General features: G+C 38.5%; 1 protein-coding gene across 1 annotated transcript in view; it reads right to left on the minus strand.

The window, feature by feature from the left end:
- Nucleotides 1-3452: 3452 nt before the first annotated feature.
- sorcs3a (sortilin related VPS10 domain containing receptor 3a) overlaps nt 3453-13963 on the minus strand; it is a 240608-nt gene continuing 230097 nt past the window's right edge. The window contains exons 25-27 of the mRNA XM_085278118.1: nt 11563-11668; nt 10001-10161; nt 3453-7161 (exon numbers count right to left, since the gene is read on the minus strand). Coding sequence (XP_085134244.1) covers nt 7103-7161; nt 10001-10161; nt 11563-11668 — 326 coding nt within the window. The 3' untranslated portion in view covers nt 3453-7102. The remainder of the gene's footprint in view (nt 7162-10000; nt 10162-11562; nt 11669-13963) is intronic.

Raw genomic sequence — 13963 nt, forward strand, 5'->3', positions numbered from 1 at the left:
TAAAGAACCTCGAGGCGACCTTTGTGAGGTAAATAAATAAAACATAATAAAAAAAAATTAAATATAATTGGATTAACACAGTTAATGGAGCAGTTTTATATCTTTGTCAGTTTGACAGAGTCTATCGGCAGCTGAAGTTTTGCCGCATCCTCTCATTCTTCAAAACAACATAATCATAGACATGAAGTATTTTTCGACACTTGCTGACATGTTCATGAAAGGTGCAATGCAGGCCGATATTTTCTCCTTCAAACAGAAGAACTTGATCATTGCTTTTGTGCTTTTTTACCACTTTTGTACCACTTTAGACCTCCTCCATTTAACTGTCACAGTATCTGTGTGAGACAACACTGTGCTATCTTACTTTGCTTTTATATTGTAGAACAAATCTTTCTTTTTTTTTAACCTTTCAGTAGACGGGTCAGACGCATGACCAGTGTTTTCTGTATTGCATTGACAAGCAGTGATGGCTCCTCTGTTTTATGACACCTAATAACACTAAAGCTTCAGGACTTCTTTTGATACGGTGCAGGAGGGAACACCGTGGAGTCTTTGTTTTGTCATCAAAGATTCGAATAGTATAATTATGAAGTTGTTATATTTTTATTTATTTTTCTTATTTTATCTTCGTCATAATTCTTTAGATACATTTATTTGTTATTCCAGTCGTTACTCACCCTGAAGCAGATTTCAACTCCAGCAGCTTCTTTAACTTTTAAACAACATATATCACTTTGAACAAGTCGTTTGTGTGGCTGCTTGGGAGCTGTGGAGGCTGGCTCTGTTTTATTCTGTCTCAGCCACCTCTGCATGATGCGTTTTTAAATAGGTAAAATCTGACAGTTCTTACACTCAGACTGGCTCACGTGGTAACAATAATGCACAACAGTAACTTACTCAGTAGTTTTTGGTACTTTCTGTCAAACCGTTCACATGCTGCTCACCAGCTCACTTTTCTTTGAGCTCATTTTTAGGTCACCATAACATCCAGGAACAAAATTCTGCTCATCATTTTAATACTTACTTTGACCAGTGAGCCCTTAAAGTTGCTGAAATGTGAAGGAAATGTGTCCTGCTTTTGCCATTGATGACAACTGAGAGACGAGAGAGATAGATAGATATAGATAGATAGATATATCTAAACCCAAAAGCTCACTGTAATTAAATAGATTAAACTCTGTAAACTTAATATATTTTTAAGTATTTTTAGAATTTTTTTTTTTTTTAGTTATTTCAACTAAGGAGGGTGCACAGTATCCTGCGGGACCAACATCACCCTGCGCGCCACCTTTTCCATCTGCTGCCCTCAGGGAGAAGGTACAGGTCTATACAGGCCAGAACATCCAGACTGGCCAACAGCCTGTATCCACAGGCTGTGAGGCTCCTGAACTCTCTGCCCCCCTCTCACGGACAATAACCATATCCAACTTCTTAATAGCAATGAACTGGTCTGCATTGGTGCATCATATCTTTATTCTCTTCCCCCTCCTGGCCCCCCCCCCCCCCTTTCTTAAATAGATAACTATCATATCTGATATCATATCTCACAGTACAATAATATTGAATGGGTTGCATTGTTGTATTTTGTCATGTTTCTCAGGTCTTTGTCTGAATTTCTACGAACATTATTGCTAAGGATTGTCTTATTGCATTGGAGTCACACTGGGTTAAATATGTACACTTGGGTTTTAAGGGGTATTTATTATTTTCTTCTTTTTTTTGGGTTGTATGGAAGCCCCAAACGCAATTTCATTGTTCTTGACAATGACAATAAATAAATAAATACTAAATACTAAAATAATTATTTTTGATTAACTTGTAATGGTTTTGTGGATTAAATAAGCATCGCTTGAAAGAAAAGCTCACTGTAGTAATTACTCTTGTTTTAATGTCTGACATAAGCAGGTTTAGAAATTAGTGAGGCTCATAAATGTTTCTCTTACTGCAACATAAGGTGTAGCATCTGTGCTCCAATGTCCAACAGAAAAGTCTACACTTTACAGCAGACACGGTCCTATAATACAGCCATTTACACTAAAAAACCCATAAAACTGTAAAGGGCTTTATTTTGTGTGGGACCAACTGTGTGGAAATATGCAATATGTGTGTTAAGTGTATAAAAATGAAATGTGTAGAACAAAATAACAAAAAAATAATTCTTTCACTTGAAATTTAAATAGCATGCAGGGAAAAACGTGCTTCTTCAGTGGCTCTTCCCTGTTGTGCCTCTGATTCACTACTAGTGCCCAACTCAATGAGTCATGTTTTAACCTAACCCCTTAAAAATGTCAATTCAATTTTATTTCTACAGCGCCAAATCACATCAACAGTCACCTCAAGGTGCTTTATATTGTAAGGTAGACCCTACAATAATCCATACAGAGAAAAACCCAACAATCATATGACCCCCTATGAGCAAGCACTTTGACGACAGTGGGAAGGAAAAACTCCCTTTTAACAGGAAGAAACCTCCAGCAGAACCAGGCTCAGGATTTTAACTGAGCTTGGTTCTGTGGGTTGTTTTTAAAAAACCTAAAAACAACCCACAGAGAGGCACCGTAGTGTGGGCTGTGACTTCCCTTAGAATTCCCATATAGAGTGTCACATATTGATTTGTGCCAATTTCCATTATCTTGATACAGGTCCAGACCTCGGTGAGAGCTAAAGCTATGGTTAGAAGGTCTGGTGGGGTTTAATGGACGATGGGAACATAAGCAAAGGTAAAATAAAAGTTCAATAAAATGTTTTGCAAGTTTCTTATGTTTGGTTTCTGTTTTATTTCCAATCATGTAGCAAACGGGCCATGTGACTTCCTGTTTTGATTGTCAGTGACAATGCAGAATTAAAATGAACTTCCCGTGTTAGGGGTAAATAAAAAAGAAGCCCTATGAACCAAAAATATTTTGCTTTTGGAATCTAATGGCACATTCATCACACTATTTCATCTGTCAAAGCATTTTACGAAGTTCATCAACGTGATTCTCAGGTTTTAGGGGTTCTGTTAAATATTTGGACTTCCAGCAGTTCTACTTTGGCTCACTGGCTTAGCTTTTTGGAGTTTGTTCAGCCACTGTTGCACATCTACATATGCAATAGAGGCATGCAGTAAAACCTGATTACATTTAAAGTGTTTTTCATTGCATCCATCTTTTTTATTACTGCAAACAATGTGCTCGAGCTGTTCTCTCTGTAAATTTTTCCTCACTGTAGCAGTGTGTTTATTCCATTAGTTGGACAGACTGTGAGAGCTGACACCGTGCCGTGACGGTTTGGTGACACTGACCGCGGTTGCAGGCCAGACACAAGGCCGACAACACTGCTGGTGCTTTTCCGACCTCGCTTTGTGCTTCTGCACTGGAGGTTGGTTGAGTCATCAGGCAAACAGTGTAATGCTCAGCGAACATCATTTTCTTTGCACCCTTGGGTTCACAAGAAATTCATCATCCAGAGAATGAACGCACTGATGTACAAAAATACATTTATTTGAAACAATTTCAAAATGACAGTTTCTTTACCGTAGAAATATCGAAATCAAGATGAAACAGAACATTACTGATGATGCATGCATTGTAGATTTTTGTGCACTGAAGAACATTACAATGCTTTTGCCTTCTGAAAAATCACAAATGCAAAGGATCTCTTTTATGGTTCAAGTATGGATTTGTCTGGTGCTTACGGTATAATGTGGCATTTAAGATATCAGATGAGACAGAAGTTTCCAGTGATCAAAGTCCTTTCTTTTACTAGTGGCACTTCCAATGTGCTGGTGCAGATAAAGCACCACATTTTGAAGCATTTGTTCTTTGCAAACTTTTATGGACAGCCAGTGTACTATGTTCATTGTACATTCTTCACAATTTCAAAGGGTCCAAGAGAGAGAAAAACAACAGAAAACAAAGACAATATCCATGTGTAGTTAAGGATGGAGAAACTTTTTGATTTCTTTTTCTGTCCCCCCTAATTCTGCTTTTCTAATAAGAATCAGAACAAAGTGCCACCATCAAAGCCTTTACCCAAACAAAATCCAGCCAAGCAAACAATCCTTTGCTTATGGCATGTGTTGAATACAACAAAGCTCTAGAACAATCTTTGTTCAATGTGTGTTCTGTCTGTATTAACAAGGCTTGGCTTGGCTGTTTGGTTTGAGATGAGAGCACTCTGTTGCAGGTAATGCATATGTGATGTGACAGCCTATATCTTTTTGCAGCCTTTCGCTTCTCCTGGAACTGCTGTTTGCTTGAGCTGAGCACTGCAGGAAACCTCTGCATGTGGCACCCTCCCCTGAGCTGTCCAGCTTTCTCTCATTATCAACAATGCTGGATACTGGGAGAGCAACGGGAGTCAAGTCGAGGCCACTTGGCTTTTGCAGGCCTGGAGAATGCAGAGCTGGGGGAAGTTGCATGCTGGGAGGACGGTGTTCACTCATTTCAAACTAGATGCAAAGCAGAGACTGGAGCGTTGGTTTGTGAATGGAGGCTAATGGCAGCCAGGGGAGCTCTGTTTGTACACTGTGGATTCATTAAATAAATACATACTGTTCCAGGCACAGTTGAAGACAATGTTCTGGTTTTGTCACATTGTTAGAATAGCAGTAGTTGCACATTTTGAGTGGTGTAAAAATTGTGCCACAATGAGCACCAAAGATGCTGGTAACACACTCTGTAGAACATGGACTCATTAGCTTATCTAATCCTAATGAACAGCAAAAGCACTTTGTAGGCTTAAAGTTGGGTTTGATAGCATACATGGAAAAAGATATATGTAGTGTTGAAGCTATGACAACTGAAAATAATGGGAGAACATGATATTGGAATCCAAAAACTGTGAGCTAATAAGTGATTTACCTTTTCACATTGTACACATTACTTGAAACCATCTTGGAGGCCCAGGTGTGTCCTGGACTGCATCGAGTTACTGTGATTAAAATGAATGTAGGACTCTTTCACTTCAATCGTGCTGCATCCGATTTGCAGTTCAGAACTTTCTTTTAACAAGTTCAATAACATCGATGCGACTCATTGCTATAAGGCTAATTTAATTTACAAGCAAATTTTCCAGTTCACCAGTCTTACTCTGGTCTGGTTATGTGCACAGACAGGTTTCCTGTATCTCAAAGTTCTCATGTCCAAAAAAGCCCAAACGTCTTCACTTTGGCCTTACAGTAGTGGAACTGTTACTGACTGAAGATGGACTTGGTTTTTGAGAATGAAATCTTAAAAAGTAGTTCAGGCTGAAGAGTCTAGGCAGAGAAAATTTCATTGACTTAATTAAACTACTTATTACCACCATATATGTTTTGTCATCATTAGTTGGCATCACCATGTTGATTATGCTGCTCTGGCAAGGTACAAAAAAACAAGACTTCACACAGCAGTCCTTTGAAGAGAATGAAGACACAATTTGAAATGTATAACACCATTCATTCCTAGTATTTTATCATAACCAGTCCTGATTTAAACCCATGTCAACCACTCGGTGGTGTTAGTGGATAAATCAAGGACTTGTCGTATGAAGTTACCCACTAGGCACCATAACTGTTTTAGAACAATACATCCTATTACTGTTGAATCTGGACCAATGAGGTGGATTGGCCAGATGAGCGGCCAGCACCACCATGACTGAAAAGAATTGCAGGACATTACAAATAATAATATTGGCATGAGCTCCATTGGAAACTGCCACAAACCAAAGAAGAAGCAGAAACCACAACCCAACTGTAAGCCTACTTAAAATAAACACCATGTTTTTCCCCAATGAGTTGAAATTGTGAATTTGATCACTGGTCACCACAATAGATACATTTTTTTCCAAAGTGATTCAACATTAGTATCGAAGCCAAATCTGAACAGTGAGAGCCACAGACTCACTTGCAAATAGAACCGGACTGTAATGGGACGTTTAAGGCCAATACTGCTACAGATGTTTGGTGATTCAAACATGGGATATACAGATTTCCCTGACATTTGTAGTTATTTACGAGCTCACACTCTGCCCAACTTTGCTCGGACCAGCTGGTTATTGCGTTTGTGGTTCCCAGCAGGGAACCTGCAGAGTGCCCTCTGGTGGACAAACGTCATAACAACAGCACGTCTGAAGGATGTTTCGTAGCTTTTAAACTTCATTTATCGGCTGTTGTAAATGCCAATATCGATAGATCGATAAATAGCCAGCATTGGCCGACCAACAAATGAGTCGGGCTCTGGTTGCAAATGTTTGGTTCAGAGAGTTTAATGACAGTCTATTGTATATCTGTACTGAAAATGCAAATATCCTGAAAATGATCCTGTTGAGGATGATCCTTTTAACTTTATTTTCAGAGAACATGAGGGACATCTGCACTATGCCGATGCAGCTCTACCTGCATTAACAGATAAATCCTTTCTATCAGGTTCATTTCAGCCAACACTTGACTGAAGAAAATGAGAGCAAAACAGAATCAGCAGAATCAACTGGGGTCTTTTGACACATGATTAGAAAATAACTATTTACAACACCTGCTTATCTACAACACAGAAATTGTGTCCTCAGAAAGAACATGCACAAGTTAAGGACCTTAGCAAAGGAAATCGGTTTCTTTAAGTAATGTTTGACTTTTTAAACACACTTTCAGAAAAAAAGACCATCGTCAGATCTTCTGTTGCCGCCATGGTACTCAGACTACGAGCATGTAGAAAGTAATAATATATACATTTAACAGAACAGATGACAGTATTGTACATTTCAATAATATTCCCTGTTTGATTGAAGACTCCGACATTATAGTCTATATATAGGCAGAAATGATTTTCAAAGCAAACGCCTTAAGAAATGTACATAACTTTTGATAGATTTCCACGAAAGATATTTCACTTTGCAAATGAATGCTGCTATGTAGCTTATACATCCACAAAACTGAATATGTTTTGTCAGTAATTACAATGATCTCATTGAGTAAATTGACATTAACTGCATGGATGTTGTTGAATGAGACATCCATGCAAGTCTGTATAAATGAGGTCCCTTAGAAAACTATTAACATCAGTTGTGTTGAGAATTACAAAACAAAAAAAAACCCCGACACTGAAATACTTTGCTCTGTACATGAAGCGCTGCTCCACCAGTTTTACACACTAGTACAGTTTGGAATCTCCCTTGTGCTCTCGCAGGCATTTCCGACTCCCCCTGAGTATAAATAAAGGAAATGAAAGAGGGGAAAAAAAGCCAAGAACAAAGACAGTTAATTCAGAGCTTTAATGACTATAAAACAAATAGCTTCTTTGACATTGACTCCTTGTACTTAATTTCCATTCAAAGGCTCTGAAGCTATTAAGACGCGTTGGAATTTGAAATTGACCCATTATGAAAAATATGCCAGCTTTTGTTATGATATGTTTGGTCCAATTAATTGGAACATGCTCGGTGAGGAAGTTTAGAAACAAATATCGAAAGTCTGGACGTCTACCCCATTTGTGTTGGGCGATCGTGGCTCAAGAGTTAGGAGTTCGCCTTGTAATTGGAAGGTTGCCGGTTCGAGCCCCGGCTTGAACAGTCTCGGTTGTTGTGTTCTTGGGCAAGACACTTCACCTGTTGCCTACTGGTGGTGCCACTGGCTGTGGCATAGCTGCCATCCCCAGTGTGTGAATGTGAATGGGTGGATGACTGGATGTGTGAAGTGCTTTGGGGTCCTTAGGGACTAGTAAAAGCGCTATACAAATACAGGCCATTTACGTGAGAAACACAAGAATAGCTGTTAATTTACTCTGGCATATAGCACAAATCAATCAGCAACTTCAAGGACGTCTGCAGAAATGTGCAAATAAAAAGCAGCGTTTATTCGTTGTGAAATACATTTCGTTAACCTCCTAAGACCCGAGCTCTTCCATGGCATGCATTTTTAATTTCTCTTTGATATTTGGGCATATTGGGGCCTGATGAATGTAAAAACAAAGAATTACCAGATTTTTTTTAACCTTATTTTTGTTTTTAAGAAAACTAAGAGCCATATATGAGGATATTCATTTAAAATTTTGATAGAACAGTGGCAGTATAATGTCCTCGTAAGTGGATATCAGGCCCATGTAGAGCAAAATTGAGTATTTTGGTCTAAATAACCCAAAATGTGATGTCCACATATGTGGACGACAGGTCCTAGGAGGTTAAATATCCTTGTCCTGTGATGGCAGGCAGGGATGATTTGATACACTTTCTGTTGCACTAAATGCATGTAGTGCTGAGCACCTGCTTGAATTTGACCTCCTAAGACCCGAACTCTTTCATGAATGCATGCATTTTTAATTTCTCCTTGCTATTTGGGCTGATTGGGACCTGATGAATGTAAAAACAAAGAATTACATGATTTTCTTTTTTCTTTTTTACCTGAGTTTCGTTTCTGAGAGAAATGAGATCCACATAGGAGGACATCTGCTTTAAATTTCGATAAAACAGTGGCAGTATAATGTTCTTGTAAGTGGATATCAGGCCCATCGGCAGCCACATGGTACCTTTAATTTAAGAGAAAAACAACAATGTACCATTGTTGCTTCAAACGTGGAATCAGATGGTAGTAATTTGATTAGTGTTTCGTAAATATGTTGTTTAACTCTTATTCTTACACTTATTGTTGTTTTGTTACACTTTACTGTGCGTCCCCGTCCACTGACTCGAGGTGCTACATGAGTTATGGAGAAACTGAAAATACTCTCGTGCAGGAATACAGATCACATGTAAAAAGAAAAAAAAAGTAACAATCAGACATTGACCTGGATAAAAATATTCTGCTGAAATGAAGCAGCACACTCACGGCCTCGCTGCTTGAGGGTTTCACTAATGTGTGAGTTTCCATTCTCGACAGCTCCTCTGAATTTCAACACACAGGTCAGAAGCAGTCAGCTCTCCAGAACTGTGAAAGTGCAGGAACTTAATCTGTCTTTTAAACTATCTCAGAGCCAAATCAATCCTGGGTCTGCAGCTGCCAGAAGTGGTACATTTCTACTGGTAACAATAGAAAATCCACTCTGTTATATACAGTCAGAGTGGGCAGCAATTAGCTTATCAAACCTATTGTTTTTTTTATCATGTAATGAAATATGAATGAATGAATGTCTCTTTTTAAATTGAAGTCAAACTGTGACTGAATGAGGAATGATTAGGCCACTCCCTCTGTGTTTGATGGAGTCCTGCAGCCACATGCTAAACATGTTGGTTTTATTATTTAGTCATTATTCCCAGTACTGTGGGTGTCACTGGAATCTTTCCTTACCCTCTAAAACCCTTTCACGGGCTTTGTCTACTCTAAGGATTTCCTCCTCTGTGAATAATTCAAAAATGGTAAAAAGGAGATTCATTTGCTGGATTTCTGTTTAAAAGACGATTCAGATTCAGTATGTAAATTATCCCCAGGAGGTGATTCTACGCACAGTTATCCTACACATTATCATGTTGACTTTTGCTATAAAGCCATCGACAAAGAAAGTTTGTCCCTGAAATTCCATCTTTACATGCCCTGGCAAGTTTTGGCATGTCTGAAACCTCGGTATAGGGAATATCCGAGTTTCCAAACAGTGGACAGTGCATGTTTTAAATGTCCTAAAATACAATGTAGCAGTGACACAGACCTTGCTGGACCACGACAAGGTCACTGAGATCCAGATTTCATTGTGCTCCATGTATTATATTTTTGAAAATGTCTTAATCATGGCTTGATTCGTCGCAAAGACACATAGTGCTGATATTCACACAGATGAGATTATGCAGTACATAGTGCATCGCATACATTCATATGTATATGGATGCCTTCTATTTGTCTCTGGATATCTACATGCCTTTAAAGTGTGAGTTAGTTAAATCATCTATGTGGCCATTTCCTGTTTATGGATTTTCTCTTATTTCTACAGCAGGTGAATAGAGTAACCCACCAACACCATGACTACTACTTAAGGTGGCAGCAACGCGTCTAGAACCCAAAAAAATATTGAAGTGTATTTGCTTGAAACGCCTGTCCCTACTCTCAGCAGGTACTTACTTTTGACCCTGGCATCCAGCTCCTTCTCCATGAGTTCTTTGGATGTGGAGAACTCACTCAGAGTAATTTTCGGCGTGCTGTCGCCTTGGCCGACCGAGCCGATCATCTCTTGCTCTTTCTCCTGGTTAACCTCAGCATATATGTTGATCCAAGGTATTTTTCTGAGGATTTACAGAAAACAAGATCAACAAATGTTAGATAACCATCTCACGTGCAGGTGCGGTGTTTGTGCATGCACACAGTGGGGTTGTTGTGTTTCTAAGGCTATGTAACCGCAGTCCCAAGTTTACATTCATTAGTAAATTACAACCGAGAACACGACTTTATGAATAAATTATTTGATTTTGCAGCCTCATCTACATCAGCCTCTACACATCAAGCTGCTCTCACCGAGTTTGTCCTGATCTTTATTACTTGCTTCCTTGCAGGGTTTCTTTTTTCTCTCAGGCCAGTTAACTTCAGCAGGTGAGGCAAATAAAGGTCAGCATAACTATAACATGTGTAACTACAGAATTCATCAGATCAAAGGAGAAAACAACTCTGGTCCTAGTTTTGGTTAACCTTTAAATAATCAATATTTCGATGCTATATATTTTTGCTGGTTATTTCATTCCCTGTAGCTTTTAAGTTCACTGACAGCTGACATCTTCAAAGGTAGTTTTTTCTTATATAATATGAATCAATGGGCACACCTTTAATATAATTATAACTGGTTTGATTATCCAGTTTGTCTTTATTGACTCTTTTGCACAGAGTAAGCTTTGGGATGAATAAGTTTGAACCGTCTGTGCTAAATGTGAATTGCCTGCTCTGTTGTCTCACTGCTTCCAGCTGTGATGTTTTGGCAGGATCAACATTTTTTAGAAAAATGAAAATTATTTTTCTTTCGAGTTAAAAATGTGGGTTTTTAAGAAGTCTGACAGACTGTTGCACTGAGCTACTTTTTCAAAGATGATTCTGTTTCTTGGTGCTGACAAACTGTAAACTTGCCTTGACTGTAATTACACTCGAGTGCCTAATTTATAGACAAATTACAGTAACACTGGTTTCTTTTCTCATCTGCATTTATACCGCCTAATATAGATCTTTATTTAGACATTATCCAATTTATTTGCAATTACTATACATTTGGGTTATTAATTGCTCTGTTTTGTCAACTGTAAGATTTCTTGAAAAATGCATCCTCTTTAGACTAATGGGAAAAACTTCATATCCATAATTAATGACAGCTTTTCCATTTCCCTCAGACTTTTCAAAAGAATAATTTTGAGTATGAATAATTTATTCAGCAAATAAGATCCAAGGCAGAGAAGCTGCATATTAAACCATTTACTGCTCGTTTTCCCTGAATTTTGTGACTGATTGCTGCACACGCCTCATGCACTGGAATCTCACAAGTATGAGTGACAACTCCAGAGTGATCTATCAATTGAAAATACCAAATATGACTATAATAGATTGGTCTAGACAGGGCTCATCTGCTATCATCAATAATGAAGAACAGAGTAATAGTTATATAGTGGGGCCCTACAGCAGGTGGAAGAAATCAGAAAGATTTGCACCTCTTGAATTTGTAGATGAGAAACACCGCGAGGCCAAGAAACACAACTGACAGGAGCATAAGCATCGCTGAGCTGCTGTGTCTGGGGCTCGAGTCCACTAAAGGTGCTGTGGGAGCAGGAAGGTGCACAGAGATGACATTAGACAGTCAAAATAAAAACAACATAACGTTAATCAACAGTTGACAAATGAGACAGAATAGAAATAAAAATAGAAATTTGATTCATTAAAACCAACAACAGACAAAAGTACAGTTAGATTTATATTACAAGTCAACCAGATGTGGCTAAATGCTAATGCTAAAACAAGAACAAATGTTTGTATGAATGCATAAATGATCTCAGTTTATCAACATCTTGAGCAGTTTCATCATAAAGACGCCAGATTTGAAAAAGTAAAGAACTTCTGAGGTTTCAAAGTTTGAAAGTTCAGCTCAGTCAAAAGCGTTTTCCTCATTTCCTGTATTAGCAATATTTTTTTTTTATTAAACTCTAAGTGTAAGATCTTTAAATAATTGGAATTGGCAGTCAACATATCAGCAAGAATTCACTTTTTTTAAACGATTTTTCCTCCATGGAGGAACAGCTAAAAAGAATACAGTACACATGAGCTCTGGCTAACGATGGCTAACTAAATCTCTGACCTGGGAGGTTACGTCAGAGGTGTTGAAAGTGGAGTTATTCATTTTATTTGCTGTTATATGTTGTTATTGCTGCTATTGCTGCTATTTTCCCCATCACAACTACATATTATCTTAATAAGACAGGAAGAAGAAGTGCTTCGTTTTCTTCAGACCCTAGAATTCAAACTCAGAAGTTATAGTTAAGTTTGTGCTGTTCTTATGGCTGCACCTTCAAATTTCTCATCCAAGTCCATAACTGACAAACACTTGATGGAACCGGTACAGTTTCATGCTGATCGGAGCTCTAATGTGTGTTTACCTACAAAGGCCCCACAAACTGAGGTGACTGCACATCCAGCTGAGTTAAAAATATTTCAACTGTTGTAGAAAAAAAAGTATTTTACTTTGTGCCATAAAGAGTAGCGGCTGAGATTCTCCCTGAGACTGACTTGTCCTGATGTCAGGGACAATCAGGAGTGGACGGCAAACTTATCATGGCAGTCCGTGGGCAGCTCAAGCTGTAAAAGCCCACTTTGACATACAGAGGCAGAAACAATATAGGTGGATCGAATTCCAGGAGATACTGCTCACTCATTGCCCGATGACCAGTGAGGATATCCTGGGTTATTCTCCAATTATAATTGACTGTAATTAATAGACAATTATGCGTACGAGTATTAATAGCTATAATTAATAAAATGGATTCCACGTTGTACTTATTGTGACTTTAATCAAGGAACTGGTCTTTATAGAAATGTGCATCCTCACTTCTATGCAACTGGAAGCCTTTTAAAGCCTGCAGGTTTCACTCACTCCTGAAATGGATGGAAGTCCATAAAGTAGGAAAGATCACAGGACCTCCGGGGAATGTATTATAATGTGTGTATATCTTCCTGAGAACCGAGGAAGAAAATAATCTTCCCATTGAACCTGCTTCTTCCTGTTGCTAACACCCAGACACATGAGATACCAATGGAAAGTCCAGGATTTCCTCTATTCAGTGCATCAGGACTTAGTCAAAAGATATAGAGCAAAAACAAATGTCCATTTCAGAGGACATAAATGAATGGGCTGGTTCTCGGGAGGATATAATGCTAGATTCTAGCTATTGGTTGGCTGTTACAGCGAGATTTTCTGGGTTTCCAAAAATACTACAGTGACTTCATTCTGCATGAGAAACAATGCAAAGTTTTGTCAGAATGGAAAAAATGAACGAGACTCACTTCTGACAACAGATACACCTGAAATAGCTCCTGGCACTGTGGTAGCACCTACAGGTAGAGTACCTTGAAAAAGTATGTGCAACAAAGAAAACAGGCACCTCTTCAAAAGCAAAGAGTAGTCACATCCATTATTGATTTATCTTTTTCTCTGCTTCTAGTTTGAATGAAGCGAACCTTTAAAAATCCTGCAGGTCACCGGGGTTAGGGCTGGGCTACATATCAGACCTGGAAGATGTTACCTTACAATAACACATTTTTCCACAACATCATTTCTGATAGAAACCTTTGCGTCAGATGTTCCAAATATGTGTAAATTCTATAAAAAGGACAGATGCTCTGCGTGTTGCCTGTGACCTGTTAGATGTTAAAGGGTCAAAAACGTATTTTCTTTATACTTGTACCCCGTACACTGTAGTATACTGTATATCCAGAACAATAATGACTCCCCAGATTATATTTTTATCTTTAAGATATGAAACACTGTAAGGTGTTGTAGCGTGAAATTACACTTTCTGCTGATGGGCAAAACAAACTGACAGTAGCAGGAAATCCAAAGAT

Source organism: Mchenga conophoros, linkage group LG6 (assembly GCF_057382185.1).
Source record: "Mchenga conophoros isolate Kocher_MC1m ecotype Shallow Benthic linkage group LG6, M_conophoros_male_GT1.1, whole genome shotgun sequence".
Lineage (NCBI taxonomy): Eukaryota > Metazoa > Chordata > Actinopteri > Cichliformes > Cichlidae > Mchenga > Mchenga conophoros.